The sequence below is a fragment of the Heptranchias perlo genome, chromosome 2 (assembly GCF_035084215.1).
Source record: "Heptranchias perlo isolate sHepPer1 chromosome 2, sHepPer1.hap1, whole genome shotgun sequence".
Lineage (NCBI taxonomy): Eukaryota > Metazoa > Chordata > Chondrichthyes > Hexanchiformes > Hexanchidae > Heptranchias > Heptranchias perlo.
In genome coordinates, this window is record NC_090326.1 from 39,770,422 (window position 1) to 39,788,569 (window position 18,148).

Sequence of the window (18,148 nt, forward strand, 5' to 3'; positions counted from 1 at the left end):
AGCAAGCAATTAGGAAGGCAAATGGAATGTTGGCCTTTATTGCAAAGGGTTGGAGTATAAGAGTAAGGAAGTTTTGCTGCAATTGTACAGGGCTTTGGTGAAACCACACCTGGAGTACTGTGTACAGTTTTGGTCTCCTTAGTTAAGGAAGGCTATACTTGCCTTAGAGGCAGTGCAACAAAGGTTCATCAGATTGATTCCTGGGATGAGAGGGTTGTCCTATGAGGAGAGATTGAGTATAATGGGCCTATACTCTCTGGAGTTTAGAAGAATGAGAGGTGATCTAATTGAAATATATAAGATTCTGAGAGGGCTCGACAGGATAGATGCTGAGAGGCTGTTTCCCTTGGCTGGAGAGTCTAGAACTAGGAGGCATAAGCTCAGGACAAGGGGTCGGCCATTTAGGACTGAGATGAGGAGGAATTTCTTCACTCAGAGGGTTGTGAATCTTTGGAATTCTCTATCCCAGAGGGCTGTGGATTCTCAGTCGTCGAGAATATGCAAGGCTGAGATCGATGGATATTAGGATGCTAAGGGAACCAAGGAATTATGGGGATCGGGTGGGAAAGTGGAGCTGAGGTAGAAGATCAGCTATGATCTTATTGAATGGCGGAGCAGGCCATAAGACCATAAGAGACAATAAGAGATAGGAGCAGGAGTAGGCCTTTCGGCTCCTTGAGCCTCGAGGGGCTGTATGGCCTACTCCTGCTCCTATTTATGTTCTTATGGTATGGTATCTAGCTTCACAAACCAGAAAGGTCGCAGGGAACGTTATCTGATGATACAGGCACATTAAGCCAATTCAGCACGTTCAGAAGGTCATCAGGAGAGGTTCTAGTCGGTCATACGGAGGCCACCATATATTTATTTTCTTAGTGCTGTCTATTGTACGTTGACAGCAGAGAGAACTAACGTAATGCGAGAGGCTCTTGAGTTGTTTCAGAAATTAGAAACAACAAAGGAGCTGGGTCTCGGCCAACTCAAAATCCATGCACACTAGGGGTTTGAGTCTTTTAGTATTCCAAAAAAGACATTGGAATCAGCAAATTAGTATGCAAATGTAACTTCCCTTCAGAATACTGAAAGCAGCCGTACAGAATTGCTGAAAGCCAGGCTTCAACAAAACAAACCGACACAAACACAAGAAACAGTTCCAAAAAATTTAAAAGGCCAAGGAGAAAATGTAATGGTTTAGCAGGGAAGTTCTCATGGTCACATCTTGAGAGTTAATAATTTTAACATGACAGCTGTGCTTAATTTGGCATTGGAATTTTACATTTCTTTGCCTGGATTGAGGCACCTGAACGCAGCACAAACAACAATTCACACCCTGATCTGCAGCTCTAGAATATACTGGCCCCACATTTCTTGTGTTACCATGTCACTCTGTGCATCTCTAGATTGCAAGTGAAGTATTAATGATCAACTGTACTATAGGTTGTTTCTCTTTGGCAATACCACCTTATTTAGCTCAAATATTTCAACATCACTTCCACAATTAAGTTTTGTATCTGCTTGCAATCCTATTTCAATCTTTAGCTATATGCATGGTATTCCAAGAAATTTAAAGGGACTGACTCTTCAGTTAATCCATGCTAATCAATAGAATGGCCAAACCGATACATATTTTTCTTACAAAATTGAGAAATTAGTCTAGAAGTTACTTTTGACAATATTAACAGGGGAACACTTGACACTTTGGTATGACTTTCCTCTATCTGCTATTTTAACTACGGCGTCAACCCATTTATTTTACATGGGTTAATGCCTTTGTTAAATTAACAGAGAAAGAAAAAGAAGAACAAACTAGCATTTATATAGCACCTTTCACAACTGCAGGACTCCCAAAACGCTTCACAGGCAATGAAGTTCTTTTGAAGTGTAGTCACTGTTGTAGTGTAGGGAAACACAGCAACCAATTTGCGCACAAGGTCCCACAAACAGCAGTGAGATTAATGACCAGACAATCAGTTTTACTGATGCTGATTGAGGGATAAACGTCGGCCAGGACACCAGCATAACTGCTCTTCTTTGAAAAGTGCCATAGGTCCTTCTACATCCACCAGAGGGGGCAGACAGGGCCTCGGTTTAATGTCTCATTTGAAAGACTATACCTCCAACAGTGCAGCATTGGTAAAGTGCTACCATTGAGTCAAGGTAGACACCCAAAGAGGAATATTATACCAATGCATTAAGTGTTCCCCCACTAATATTGTCAAATGTAATTCTTAGGCTATCGTTTCTTCAGGAAAAATGCATTACTAGTACCTCATCGTCTGTTACTTTGTAACTTTGTTTAAATGTCGGTATTAGTTTATTTTTAATTAGCAGCTTCATTGCATTTGTTGAGAACTTCAGATAAGAATGAAATAATCAAAATCTAAAATCAATTAAGTTTTTCTATTGCAAGCAACTAGCTGTTATTCAACTGCAGGCTGTGTGGTAATGGAAACATTTCAAACCTCTGGGTGATGCAATAGTGGATACTTAAACAACAGTTGGACCATAAGAATGTGTGACGAGAACCAAACATGGCACAGAGCTGCAGAAAAGCCATTTTTGCTTTTTTCAGCTCTGTTTTTAGATGCAAGTGTTACAGTAATGGAACACTGTCTATTAACAGTATACTAAAAGTATACAGCAGTGGCTTTTTTTTTTATTAAGAGAGTCATTTTCATTCTCTGGTTTGTAAGGATTTTTAGTTTCTCTGGTCAGCCATGCTGCAAACACTGTCCTTATTAAATTAAACTCTCCCTTGAATAATAAATAAGCAGGGGGTAACATTGGGGTTGAGCATGCTCAGTTGTGAAAGGTCTAAATGGCTGGAATACAGAGATACTATTTTCTGTAAGCACAAGGGGTTGTACAGTTAACTTTCTCACTGCTCACTGGCACATTCTAACTTTGACATACCAAAGCTCCTTTCAGAATGTTAACAATCTTGGAAGGTACACGTAGCCATCAGTGAGTTTAGTAATTGCTGCCAGCTCCTTCAGTGCTGAGATAATAGCAGCTGGCCCAGCTGACCCACTTTAAAAACAGGAAAAGAGTCCCTAATTTGCAGAAGTGCTATCTCACAGATCCTTGCGATTCGCCAGTTTGCAGGATGTCGGGGGCTGCCACAAAATGCTCTGCTGTGAATGGCTCCACTCTATGGGGCTGTTTGTATGCTCCGTAATGATTCTTCCATCTCCTTCTGGTGTTTCTTCAGATGCTTTTGCAAGAGCTGCTTGTCAGGAGAGGAATAGACACATAAGTGACACCCAAATGTCTCACCCGTGTGATGCCTGCGCACATGAAGGTCCAGGCTCTTCTTCTGAATGCTGCAATACAGAAGAATAATCAAGGACCATTAAACTTGTGATTTCAATGCATCTTTGTACTGTATCATTTATATTATGCAGAACTACTTTGGATAGAAGCAGTTCCATTTTACCTGGTCTCTGAAATCTCCCGCTAACAGTGCAGGAGGCAGTACAAAAATAACTGTGTGCTTGTGAACTTATGCGTGCCCAATTCAATAAAAGATCCGATTGTGACTTTGGCTATCTGATTGTTAAGGTTTACTGCTGGCTGCAAAGATCTCTGCAGGCTGACAATGCAAAAACAGCATCGGTGGGCTGAATGCTCAGCCCACCAGCAGCCAGAAAAATGGCAGCCTGTGACACAACTGCTTTGCAGATAATAAGATTAGGCTTTATAGAAGTTCCATTTCCTTTAATTAACCAGTTAGTTAGCTCACGGCAATTAGGAAGAAAGTGCTACAACTTCAAATAGTGACAGACCAGTATAGTCCAGCCAGTCTTATTGCTTTAATTGCAATACAATACAATTATCATCTCTCCTTTAATCAACACAATACAATTATTATCTCTCCTTTAATCCTTCCTACAAAGCAGAAACACTGATGCTAAAATATTTCTTTTGCTTATGCAGAAAATCTAAACTGTCACACCTATTCATTGATATCTCTGGCTTAGTAGTTCATTAATTAGTTGGAAAAATTATTTTGGAGTCATTTCCACCTGGTACTTTAAAAAAAAAACGTTCTGAACTTATTTAGGGAATTGCAAAATGTAAAATATATAATAGAAAGAAAATCCAACAAACTGGTTTTAAAATCAAAACTTCAGAGAGAGAGGAAAGATTTTTCTTTGCATTAAATACCTCCTCTCTCATTTAAATTCACACAGCTCACCTATACATAAGTTCCAGTAATTTTCAACACGTATCCCATAATTGTTTTTCATTTGATCAGTCGCTTTTAATTTATGGCTGTCAATTAATCTTCTTTTCATGTAATTCTCTGCACACACTTATGTTGTCCCCATGTAACAAAAGTCAATGGCAAGTTTGCAAAAAACCTCAAAAGCAGTCAAATCCACTATTCGCTCTATAAAACGTGTGCATTGTTTTTGAGGGAACTAATTTTAGCAAGGTCTGAGGGCAGAATTGTTCACCCAACAGCACTTAAATTACTGTATAAAAATTAACTCCCCTCAGTCAAGATTCTGTCAGTGAAGTTGAGCAAGAACAGTATAATCTACAGTGTGCAAAAAACACAGGAGAGTCATTAAAGTAGATTCAGAAGTAACACTAAAAAAGTCATGAAATGCTTTGGTTGCTAAGCTACAACATGTTCCCATTCCCTTGTTAACGTTTTTAGGTATGTGGCTGTTTCCCCAATACAATTCTTGTTTTATGAGCAACCATTTTAATGCAATACTCATCTTTTATTATCTCTCCAATTCAGAGCCGCGTGCTTTGAGTACGTAAGAAAAAGAAGAACACTCCTCTCAAAAATGGCAAAGAATGGTGGGAACACATCAAACAAAATGAAAAATAGAGCACCAGTCACAGCAAAGGAGAGAGACACAGAAACAGAGGGGGAAAAAAAAGAGAACCAGAAACAAAGGAGTGTGAGAACAACAAAAACAGACAGCAAAAGGGAGAGAGCAAAAGAAACCAGCACAGTAAAGAAAACAGTGAGTAAAACGAGAGAAAGAATGTACACAAGAGCAAGTATGCAAATTGAGTCCAAGATGACAAAGGACAGAGTAAGAAAACTAGAGATGGCAAAGAGACAAAAACATGAAACTCTACCTTATAAATCCTCAATAGTGGGTATGAGATTGAAACCCTGCACTTGGATGCAGACTTAACCTCCCATTTGCTATTTGAAAATTTGGTTTCAATTTGAAGCTTCTTCCCCCAGTGGCAGACAAAAATGTAATCCACTAGTTAGGGAAAATGTTTTAAAATAAAGGCCTCGATATTAATACCCTCTGCCCCCAAGATGGGCAGGATCGTGGCGGGGGCAGGGGGAGGGTTAAAAATTTTAAAACGGAGAACACATCCCCAACCCGCCACGTACGTGTCCGTTGCCGTTTTTACGGCAATGGGTAATGAACCGTGCGAGTGTCCTGCCCTCGAAAGGCGGGACAATTCATTAACATATTTAAATCAGTCTCCCACAGTGCAATTGGCAGCCTGATTTAAATTTAACAGGTGCCAGCCGGGTTTCCCAGGACTCGGGACACCTAGCAGTCAAATGGAGGTAAGTGCCTTTTCCAGCACTCCTCGCGGGTCAGGAGGAGCAGGAGTGCTCCCCCCAGCCCCTCAAGGAAGCCTTCGGCCTCCCCCCTGCTGATCACGGCCTCTCTCTTCCCCCTGCCGCGATCAGCGACCACTCCCCACCCCCCAACCAAGCTCCGCTCTACAGCTCCCCACCCCCCCCCCCAACAATTGCCACTCTCATCCTTCCCCCCCCCCCACCAAGCCCGATCTGTAGCTCCATCCCTCCCGATTGCCGTGGACCGTCCCAAAGGTCCCCGGCTGCGGCCTCCTGCCACTGCTTTTCCCACCCGACTGCTGGCCAGCCTGTCAATATGGCCGTTTGCCGGGCAGGAAATGGAAGAAAAACATTATAATGAGGTCCTGCGGTTAAATTCAGCAGGACCTCTGCATCCTCGGTCTTGCTGGGTTTCCCTGCACTCCTCTACCTCCCCGTAAATATCGGGGACAAAAAGTCCTTAGGCTTTTGTCAACCTTTTGTGTGAAAAGAAATGTCTTATTGGTAAATAAGGAATCAAACAACTGGCACTGGGTGCCCAAGGCGTTCCTGTCCTATTTTCCATTAAGTATTTTTTTCCCTTTAAATATAATTTTTTAAAAATAATTTATTTGAAGCATGTCCCCTCAGAAATGCAAATAAGATGTTACTGGAGATAGAAATTTTGAAATTGAAAAATGTGATTTTTTTTTTTGTGTGGCCTCATATAGCAAGATGTAGGTTTTCCGTTTGTAATGCCGACAGTAACCCATTCATTTTAAATGGGTTGCTGTTGGTGTAACAATTGGAAAGCCTAGGCCAAAGTGTCAGCAGGATATTAATTGTTTGTGGGAGGATACATTACAGTTGAGTTTAATGACTGGACAACAAACAGAAGCATGAATGCTGGCCAATTTTTTTTCTTTCTAACAGTTACGCTGACTGTAGTACCTCCACTGACACCCCAATTGCATCCAGCTAGCTGGGCACAGAACAGGGTCTAACAATTGGTTTGCATACATCAATACCACTCCAAACAATGCATTTAATTACTGAGCTGGTGTTTACGTTTAAATGGCACAAACTCTCAAAGACAAAAGTACAAGTTATATTGCAGGAAAACACTTGTAAATGCTGTTGATCTAACCATTTTCCTGCAATATGCCAATACTACAGCAAAAATCAGCAGAGTTTGGAATTCATGTGCCCTCTTATTTCTTTGCCATTTCCTTCCTGCTTTAATGATAATCATGCAACTGCCCGATTTATTTTTCTTTAAGATTTTAAGTTTTCCACATAAAGGCAAATCATTCTCAGCTGAAGGAACAGCCAATAAAAGCAAATATACTGAAAAATAAAATACTTAAACTTAAATCAAAAGGGAGGGAGAAGAGACACAGCATTTTCGGTTGGTTACTAAAACAATCTTGCAATGGGTGAGAAAGCCCCCCCCCCCCCCCACAGCAGCTGACATCCACAAAGACAACAAATTATACAGCTGATTTCAGAAACTGTTACCCCAACGGCCAGGATTTGTTAGGGCTGTTTATAAAATTTGCACATTTTCTTAGCACATTCCCACAACGGATTGCCGAGCTCTTCCCACACAGGAAGTTTCTGATTTCAGCTGAGGCTCCCCCAGGAAATGCAAAGTTAAGGGACGAAATGTTCTTAGAGTTTCCAAAAAGCAAATGCGCACGATTCTTACTGGCCGTTTCAGCACAGTACTTATTGAGGGTTAGGGTTTCTGTCCCCTCAGTTGGGTAATGGTGAATGTTCCTAGGGTGCGTAGGATGGGAAAGATAAATAAGGTCAGGAACAAGAGTACTCCGGATAATAATGGATAACGTATCCACTCACCAACTATATGAGCACAGCTGGCATTTGTAAGGCTTCTCAGTAGAATGTGTGCGGGAATGCCGTCTCAGGGAGCTGGCATCAATGGAGGCATATTGACAGATTGTACACTTGAAGGGCTTCTCACCTTTGGAGACGAACAAAGATAAAACACTATGTAAAACCACCTCATTTAGATGAATATGTGCAATTCAAAAATACAACAATTACTTCCATTTCTCCTCCCCTAACTTCTCTGCAACACATAGAAACATAGAAAATCAGAGCAAGAGTAGGCCATTCGGGCCTGCTCCACGATTCAAAATGATCATGGCTGATCGTCTAACTCAGTACTCTGTTCCCACTTTTTCCCCATATCCCTTGATCCCTTTAGCATTAAGAAATATATCTATCTCCTTCTTGAATACATCTAATCACTTGGCCTCCACTGCCTTGTGTGGTAGAGAATTCCACAGGTTCACCACCCTCTGAGTGAAGAAATTTCTCCTCATCTCCGTTCTAAATGGCATACCCCGTATCCTGAGACTGTGACCCCTGATTTTGGACTCCCCAGCCATCGGTAACATCCTCCCTGCATCTAGTCCTGTTAGGATTTTATATGTTTCGATGAGATCACCTCTCATTCTTCTAAACTCCAGTGAATATAGGCCTAGTCGACCCAAGCTCTCCTCATACGTCAGTCCTGCCATCCCAGGAATCAGTCTAGTAAACCTTCGTTGCACTCCCTCCATGGCAAGGACATCCTTCCTCAGATAAGGAGACCAAAACTGCACACAATACTCCAAATGTGGTCTCACCAAGGCTCTGTATAACTGCAGTAAGACATCCCTGCTCCTGTACTCAAATCCTCTTGCAATGAAGGCCAACATACCATTCGCCTTCCTAACTGCTTGCTGCACCTGAATGCTCGCTTTCAGCGACTGGTGTACAAGGACACCCAGGTCTCGTTCCACCTCCCCTTTTACCAATCTATCACCATTCAGATAATAATCTGCCTTTCTGTTTTTACAACCAAAGTGGATAACCTCACATTTATCCACATTATACTGTATCTGCCATGTTCTTGCCCACTCACCCAACTTGTCTAAATCACTTTGGAGCCTCTTTGCATCCTCCTCACAGCTCACATTCCACCCCAGCTTTGGGTCGTCTGCAAACTTGGAAATGTTACATTTACTTCCCTCATCCAAATCATTGATATATATTGTGAATAGCTGGGGCCCAAGCACTGATCCCTGCGGTACCCCACTAGTCACTGCCTGCCACCCGGAAAAAGACCCGTTTATTCCTACTCTCTGTTTCCTGTCTGTCAACCAATTCTCAATCCATGCCAGTATATTCCTCCAAATCCCATGTGCTTTAATTTTGCACACTAACCTCTTGTGTGGGACCTTATCAAAAGCCTTCTGAAAATCCAAATACACCACACCACGGGTTCTCCCCTATCTATTCTACTAGTTACATCCTCAAAAATCTCCAGTAGATTTGTTAAGCATGATTTCCCTTTCATAAACCCATGCTGACTTTGTCCAATCCCGTTAATACCTTCCAAGTGTTCTGTTATCACATCTTTTATAACAGACTCTAGCGTTTTCCCCACTAATGATGTTAGGCTAACTAGTCTGTAATTCCCTGTTTTTTCTCACAGATCTGCAAACTGCATTATTTTAAAAGTGTTCAAGTATTTGTGTAGAATGCTATGGGTGGACGGGTCGGGGGGGAGGGGGGCAGTATGGGTGGTATCAGATCGGCCGCCCGTTATATACCCTGCCCGAGTTTTCTATCTATTGACTTAGTTTTCATTGTCCTTTGTACTCCAGAATCTTGACCACAGTGAACTCAATGTGAGCATTATTGTAACACATCACATTGTACTTGGCCCCACATCATATTGGAGAAGTCAATATTCAGAACCTGAATAGCCAGTGCATTGAAGAGACCCAACAATGGCATACCATAATATATACAAGAAATAGCTGTGCAATAACTCAGCAGCTCATACACGGTAATCTTCATTGTCTGAAAGAGAGAAGTCATGTTCATGGAAGTACAATTTGCATACATAGTAATCCTTCAAACAAATTCATCAAAGATCGGGGTCACCATTGACCAGAAACTTAACTGGATCAGCCATATAAATACTGTGGCTACAACAGCAGGTCAGAGGCTGGGTATTCTGCGGCGAGTGACTCACCTCCTGATTCCCCAAAGCCTTTCCACCATCTACAAGGCACAAGTCAGGAGTGTGATGGAATATTCTCCACTTGCCTGGATGAGTGCAACTCCAACAACACTCAAGAAGCTCGACACCATCCAGGACATTGACACCCCATCCACCACCCTAAACATTCACTCCCTTCACCACCGGCGCACAGTGGCTGCAGTGTGTACCATCCACAGGATGCACTGCAGCAACTCGCCAAGGCCTCTTCGACAGCACCTCCCAAACCTGCGACCCCTACCACCTAGAAGGACAAGGGCAGCAGGCACATGGGAACAACACCACCTGCACGTTCCCCTCCAAGTCACACACCATCCCGACTTGGAAATATATCGCCGTTCCTTCATCGTCGCAGGGTCAAAATCCTGGAACTCCCTACCTAACAGCACTGTGGGAGAAACTTCATCACACGGACTGCAGCGGTTCAAGAAGGCAGCTCACCACCACCTTCTCAAGGGCAATTAGGGATGGGCAATAAATGCTGGCCTCGACAGCGACGCCCACATCCCACAAACAAATAAAAATAACCAAGATAATGCAAGGGGAAGGGGACAAGTACATTGTGTTCTTCTCAAAAAGAAACTTGAAAAAATACTTCTCTGATTCCTAAATTAAGTGTTCTATCACAAACACTGACCTCCCAAAGCACTTTATAACCAACAGATTACTTTCTGAAGTGCAATCACTGTTGTTATGGAGGCAAATTAAATCACAAAAAGGAAGATCTCAGTTAAAAGCAATTTTGTCGATTTGCGTGACTAAATTGAAGAAAAAAACTGATCAAGTTTTGAAAATAGTACTCAAGCTTTGCATTATTTTGAATTTACTACCCACCTGTTCTCCCTCAACTTCTCCTTCCATATAAGTTCTCCTACCCATATCCACCACCTCCCTTAGCCTTGGTCAATGACAAGGCCATCTTTTGATCGCTTCTTTGTGTCCCTCACCACCTAGATCCCCCAGTCCCTTCTATGTCCACTTCCTTCTGCGTCTGCCCCGGAAAGGATGGTCTCCAAGTCGCTTACAGCTGCACTTTCAAACTGCCAACTCCTTTGACCCTCCATTTGCCACAATGCCTCTGCAGCTGTTGATTGGCTTAGCCACTTCCTCACCTCTACCTTAGATAACCTCGTCCCCAGTAAAACCTTCATTGTCTCCATCCTGGTTGCTCCTTTAGTATGGCCCCCATCTTCACTCCCTTAAGTCCAAACTTGAGCATATCTGGCGCACAACTTGTTTAGCCATCCATTACTAGATCTGGCTGGACCACATTAAGCTCTATTGGGCCTCACTAGCCCAACCAAAACTGCCCACTACTCTAGGATCACTCTCTTCAGGTACGGTCCACTTCTCTTTCAAAATCGGCATCTTCACTTCCCTTCTCAAAAAACCTCATCCTTGACCCTCGCAAACCACTGCCCCCATCTCCAACCTCCCTGTCCTCTCCAAAGTCCTTGGACATGTTATCACCTCCCAAATCTGTAACAATCTCTCCTGCAACTCCCTGTTTGAATCTCTTCAATCAAGTTTCTGCCCCTCCGAAAGCAGCAAAACGGCTCTAATCAAAGTCATGAACAGCATCCTCTGTGATTGTCACCATTGTGTATTGTCCCTCCTCGTCCTCCCCAACTTCACTGCAGCTTTTAACATCATCAACCTCTCAGTCCTCCTCCAATGCCCCCCCTCACTTGGTTCCAATCTTACCTATCCAATCCTAGGCAGAGAATCTCTAGTATTGGTGTCTTTGCCCGCCGACACCATTATGTCCAGATTCTCCAAGGATCTATCCCTCCTCCTTTCAACATCATTTGCACATTTGGCTTCCACATGTGCGCAGATGATATCCAGCTCTACATCTCCACCACCTCTCTCAACCCCTCTACTCTTTCTACTGTCAGACTGCTTGTCCAACATCCAGTCTTGGATGAACACAAATAATCTTGGGATGACCAAAGCCATAGCCTTCGGCCTCTCCACAAAGTCCATACCCTTGTCACCGATTCCATTCTCTCCCCAATCACTATTTCAGGTTGAACCAGGCTGTTTGCAACCTCGACATCCTATTCAATCCCAAGATGAGCTTCCGACCTCATATCCCCTTCACCATGAATATTGCCCACTTCCACCTCTAACATTGCCTGCTTCCGTCCCTACCTCAGCCTATCTGCCATTGAAACCCTCATCCATATCTTTGTCACCTCTAGACTTAACTATTCCAATGCACTCCTGGTTGGCCTCCCATTCTACATCAACTTCCACTTATCGAAAACTCTACTGCCCATATCCTTTCTCGCACCAAGTCCTGCTCATTCATCACCCTTGTCCTCGCTGACCTACAATGGTTCCTAGTCCTTCAACACCTCAATTTAAAATTCTCATCTTCGTGTTTAAATCCTTTCGTGGCCGTGGATTTCCCTACCTCTGTAACCTCTTCCAGACCTACAATTCCCCCAACCCCACCCCGCCCCCTCAAACATCACCCTTTTTAAAAAAAATTATAAAAAAACTTTAGACAGTGCACTGTATTTGAGGATCAAGACACTGTGCCACAGAGTGGTAGGACATGGGTTTGACTCTCCCGGTTCCATAGAATGCCTAATCTGAGTTGTGCTGTTTTGGGTTGCAGTTCCATTAGCATCAGTTACCCTCCAGTGGCCACTCAAGTGACCACATACGAGCACAGGGTGGTGGATGGGGTGCCAATCAAGCAGGCTGTTTTGTCCTGGATGGCGTTGAGCTTCTTGAGTGTTGTTGGAGCTGCACTCATCCAGGCAAGTGGAGAGTATTCCATCACACTCCTGACTTGTGCCTTGTAGATGGTGGAAAGGCTTTGAGGAGTCAGGAGGTGAGTCAGGAGAGTGAGCGTTGATAGATTATACAACCTCATCTGATATCCACACATACACACTTTTCCGCAGGGACCATTGGATAGTGATCAGGAATAAGAACCCTGGCTAATTTTCTTCCCTCTTCCTTAGTGTGTGGTTGGAGGGAGGGGTGGGGGCAGGAAATATTAAGTGCCAAGTCAGGCCCCTCTTCATGGCAAGAGGTGGGAGGGAAAATCAGAGTCATTTTTAGGTCATCTCGTGGACCTCCCTATGGCCAACTCAAGAGAGTTAATGAAGGAAAGACTGGGAGCATGTTAGTGATGCTCCCTGGGCTTCCAGATCCACAGAAACCATACAGGAGACTAGGAGAGAGAACTTAGGAACTATATACCCTAATAAGAGGGAAAAACACACTTAAGGTAATTTGAAAATATTCATCTGATTTGACTCCAATCTTTATATGTCTAATATGTGGTACGTTATTCTTACCTGTATGAATTCTCATGTGCTGTATTAGTGATGCCTTTAGTCGGGTCTTATAATCACAGTGCTGACAATGAAATGGTTTTATACCAGTGTGTGTTCCCATATGTCTCTGGAGTGCCAATTTAGAGGAGCATTTCCTATACAGGAGGAAACAGACTTGTCACCTTCACAAAACATTTCGCTGCACTTTTCATTCACACTTCAAGGTTACAATGGTTTACAGCCATGTAATAAAGAATATTTAACCCTTATTCTTCTGGATAAAATTGAGAACTCTAAATTATTAACATTAACATAAGCAGGACAACAAGTGCTTGCATTTATATAGTGCCTTTAACGTAGCAAAACGTCCCATGACGTTTAAACAGTACTGAAACATACCAAGTGCAGTCAAATACCATTACATCAAAGTGGTTATTACAGACATTTTAGCCCCGACTTTTAAGGGGAGGCGATAATCAGTCGAAAAACCTGGCAAGACCAGGGACATGGAGGCGCCGCTGATCTCAAAGGCAGGGCTTCATTTAAATAAAATGCTGCAGTCTCCCGGTCAACAGCCTGGCCTGCAGGTGGCAGAAGGCCGCAGCCGGGGACCGTCCCCATGGTCCCTGGCAGCTAGTGGAGTTCGGGGCTCGGGCCCGCAGTTGGATTGCGGGGGTGGGGGGGGGGTGGGCGGGAAAGCTGTGAACAGAGCCACGATCGGAGCCGGGGGCAGGGGGTGGTTCTTGCTGCGATTGGGGGTGGGGAGCCCGGTTCAAGGGAGGCCTCCTGTCCCTCAAGATAACCTGAAAAATTAATTTAAAACTTACCAAAATAAACTTAAAACTTAATGATCCAGCTCCCAGCAGGTTTTGCCTGACAGGGAAGCTGACACTGCCTCCTCTCCCCTCACCACCTTCCCCCACCCCAGGCCTCTGAAATTGCAGATCGGGTCCTGGTGACATCAGACCTGATTTGCATATTTAAAACAGGACACCCCATTCCTTCCTGCGGGATCGGTGGGGGTAACTGGCACCCATTATTTTAACAGCCCCACGCCCGGTTTCTGGCAGATGGGGGCAGTTAAACTCGGGGCCATTGTCACGTCAAATTTTCCACAGTCCAACCTGCAATCTATTTTAAGCTTGTTAAGATGATCTGCTTTTCAGTCCAAATATGTTTGACTTTGATCTTCTACTCCTAATAACAATTGATATGTATGGTACTTGCATTGTTAACTGAACACTAGATGGCCCTTTGATATGAGTATGCCCATTGTAGCAATTACACTCCAAGGTATCTCTTGTGTTGCTTTTGTTATTCTTTGACTGAATATTCTAGAGGGTCTGGAAATAAAAGCAGCTAGCTATTACTACAGAAGTTTGATGATTTCTTTTGGTGTTATCGGTGGAGGGAGGAATGTTGTCCAGGAAATAGTAGAACTCCCTGATCTTGTTTGAATAGTACCATGGGATCTTTTATATCCACCTAAACAGGTGAACAAGGCTTCAGTTTAACATCTCATCTGAATGATAGCATCTGCAACAATGCAGCACTCCCTCAGTGCTTAAATCCCGAGTGGAGCTTAAACCCACAATCTTCTGACTCAAACATGATACTGTTACCTATGCTGCCCAATGTAGCACTAAACCATGCAATGCAAGAAGGCACCGGGTTTGATGCCCACTCTTGTGCTGAACTAGCTGATCTCAGCCAATTGGCCTCAGCATCCGGTTTATGGAAGTGGGGTGAAAAGAAATCTCAGCTAGGGTTCCTGTACCTGCTTGTTATCCAAGAATCCCTAATGTAAAGTGCGCATTTAGACATCGGGTGATCGCAAGATTGGCTCAGCTGCACGATCAAACAGCTTGCCAAAATTCAGCATCTATCGCCCAAATAAAGATGACCACTTAGGCAAGTTATCAGAGGACAAACAGCACCCTAACTGAGGGTCTGCATAGTCTTTGGGAAGGATGGGGAGAAAAGTGGAAGGGTGGAACATTATAAATGTGGATATTTTAATACACATTTTGATTTTTTTTTAAAATCATATTTATACCACCATCTCTCAGGTGCCCCTCCCTATATATAAACTACGTGGCTGACATCTTGCAATCACAGGTGATCCATGAAAAGACACTGCCAAGCCTATCTAAGATGTACATTACATCCTTAGATTAAATGCAGACACATGGTTGAGGCCAATTATCACAACCAGACTATTAGCAACACTGTCAAGTTCTGAGAACATAATTAGAAGCTGAACTTTAGTAAAGTCAGCAGAGGCCTACATATTATAAACAAAAGAAGAAAGGCGGGGCTGATGTAATGTTGTAAAATACATGTTGACAGATCAAAGGATTAACAAGTGCAAACCCCCCCACCCCAAAAAAAATTCTCCATTCCTCCAACTGTACATTTGGAGGAATTGTACATCCCCTGCTCCCATCTTTGGAAGGCATGCCTCTCCCTAAACCCCAACGTCTCTCCACCTCCCTCTCCTCCTTTAAGACCCTCCTTAAAATCCACCTTTGAATCACCCCTCTTAATACGTCCTCTTTGGTTCAGTGTCCATTTTTTGTCCGATCATGCCTCTGTGTAGCACCTTGGGATGTTTAAGGCACTAAATTAACAGCAACTTGCATTTATAAACACATTGGATGGAGGTCAATGGAACAGAAAAGGGGCAGGGTGTATACTGGCCAGTTGGTCTGTTACCACCTGTTCTAGGCCCCCACCGAAGTTGGCTTCATTATATTACAGCAGGTCCAATGTTGGATTTCACAGGTGACAGGCATTTAAAAAAAACAAGGTACATTATTGTTTGAAGCTTGAACAATTTTGACTGTAGAAGATTGGTTACACTATAAGATCTCTTCAATCTAGGATATACTGGCAGACCATTTATTATATAAAAAGCTGGATAAATAATATGGAAATAAACATGGTGTTTGGGATTGAAGTTTTACCATAATCAAATTTAGACACCAGATAATATCGTAAGCTAAGATAGGATGCACTACAGCCATCCTCAAAAAGGATTCAACTAAACCTCATGGGCAAAGCATTTGTCACAAGGACACACGACTCACTTCAACTGTTTCATGTTATACTGTGATCTTCTGAGAAAGGGAAAGTACTTGCATTTATATAGCACCTTTCATAACCTCAGGACGTCCCAAAGCGCTTTATAGTCAATGACGTATTTTTGAAGTGTAGTCACTGTTATAATGTAGGAAAGGCAGTAGCTAATTTGCACACAGCAAGGTCCCAGATAATCTGTTTTAGTAGTGTTGGTAGATGGATAAATATTGGTCAGGACACCGGGAGAACTCCCCTGCTCTTCTTTGAATAGGATCTGTTACATGGGACCCGCGGTTTAACGTCTCATCCAGAAGACCTCCGACAATGCAGCACTCCCTCAGGATTGCACTGAAGTATTAGCTTAGATATGTGCTCAAGTCTCTGGAACGGGGCTTAAACCCACAACCTACTAACTCAAAGGCGAGAGTGCTGCCACTGAGCCAAGGCTGACACTCTTTGCACTGCAAACTGACCTCCAAGTCAAGTGACCTCTTGTCATCAGATCTGTTGGGCATGAGTAAATAGAAGTTTGATCCATAACCAGTATGGAGGTAAAGTTCAAGGAGCCAAACTACATCACCACAGCTTCTATAGACTACAGAGAATAACATGTAGCTGGAATGACAGTGTTTTTATAAAATACATACGCAATGCAAGTCTGGCAAAGACCCATATGCATTATTCCCCATAATTGCTACTTCAACAGGTGAATTAGTGAGATCAAAAGATAGCAATTAAATTCTGTTCCAAAAGGAAAAAAAGTAAAAAGATACGAGTCAAACATGACACACACCAGAAAGGTAGCAGAAAGGGCAAAGACTTGCATTGATGTGGACTTTTCAAAGTGCACATTTTTTTTGTTGCAGTGATTGTAATGTAAATGAAATTAGATGAATTAACTACAGTACTTAATTCTATTTAAAAAATACTCTTCAAAAATTCTGACCAGACAAGTATTTGAACCACTTACTATGATGGTTCCTATCCCCAATTAAAACATAAACTAACTACCAATAAGCAGGATATCACTAAGGTGCAACATTTAATTTTAACTGTATAACTGTGTACTTCTCCGAAACACAACAGATCGAGTTTCAGCGGGTCAGTCAAGAGGAGCATTGGCAGGAGCTTGTGAACTGGCCAACTGGCCTTCCACGTGGATAGGGAATGGTGTGCTGAGAGGGAACTGTAAAGAAGAATAGCAACAAAAAGAAATGCACCCAGGAACTCCAGAAATGACATTTAGTTCAGGCTAGATTCTTCAGGACACTGAACATTTGAGTCCAAACCTGATTTGTCAAAAATCTGATGTGCAACAAGTACAGATTTCTTTTTAGTTTCTCTTAATTTTTGGAAGCTATTTCATGTGCACATATTAAAATGGGAGCATTAAGTCTACTGCTCAGGTGTACATAGTTTGCACAGACTAGAAATCTATACACTTTTAAAAATAACCTGTGTGTTATACAGACTTTATCAGGAAGCCAACGTGGGAAGAATGAGGCTTTAATGGGTAAATACTGAAACAGAGTTTCAGAGAAATGGAAAATCTTTTATTACTGGATGAACTCCCTTGCTAATCTTGTGATAGTACAGTCATATTAGCTTTATATTCCTCCACTTTATCAGCCAAACTTTGGTGTAAATATATGGTCCAAAACTGCTATTGCTTTGCTAATTGTACACATTATTCAATGTTTTAGTTAAAAATATAATTTGATGTCCTACTGGGTTGCGGGCACCACCCAGTGTGGTACCAAGCCATATGGACCAGATCCAATCCCGAATCTGTGTGGTAAACTGATCTCAATCAGAGCGGCAATAGGGATGCTATAGTTGGTCTCAGCACCCCTAAGTTAGGGAAGGAGGCATCAGTCGGGACTCGTGCCACTTGATCACTATCCAGTGACACCTGCTGGTAAAGTGTGTATAAAAAAGGATGTGGAGATGCCGGTGATGGACTGGGGTTGACAATTGTAAACAATTTTACAACACCAAGTTATAGTCCAGCAATTTTATTTTAAATTCACAAGCTTTCGGAGATTTTCTCCTTCCTCAGGCAAATGTTTCAAGAGCTCCTTGAAGCCTACGCATTTATACATATTGAACAATACATGGTGTTTACAGACTGCCCCTGCAACT

General features: G+C 42.7%; 1 protein-coding gene across 1 annotated transcript in view; it reads right to left on the reverse strand.

Moving 5' to 3' along the window:
* Positions 1–1,161: 1,161 nt before the first annotated feature.
* Positions 1,162–18,148, reverse strand: part of si:dkey-154p10.3 (oocyte zinc finger protein XlCOF6) — a 46,291-nt gene continuing 29,304 nt past the window's right edge. The window contains exons 5-7 of the mRNA XM_068001773.1: positions 12,947–13,080; positions 7,412–7,535; positions 1,162–3,323 (exon numbers count right to left, since the gene is read on the reverse strand). Of these exons, the coding sequence (XP_067857874.1) occupies positions 3,152–3,323; positions 7,412–7,535; positions 12,947–13,080 (430 nt within the window). The 3' untranslated portion in view covers positions 1,162–3,151. The remainder of the gene's footprint in view (positions 3,324–7,411; positions 7,536–12,946; positions 13,081–18,148) is intronic.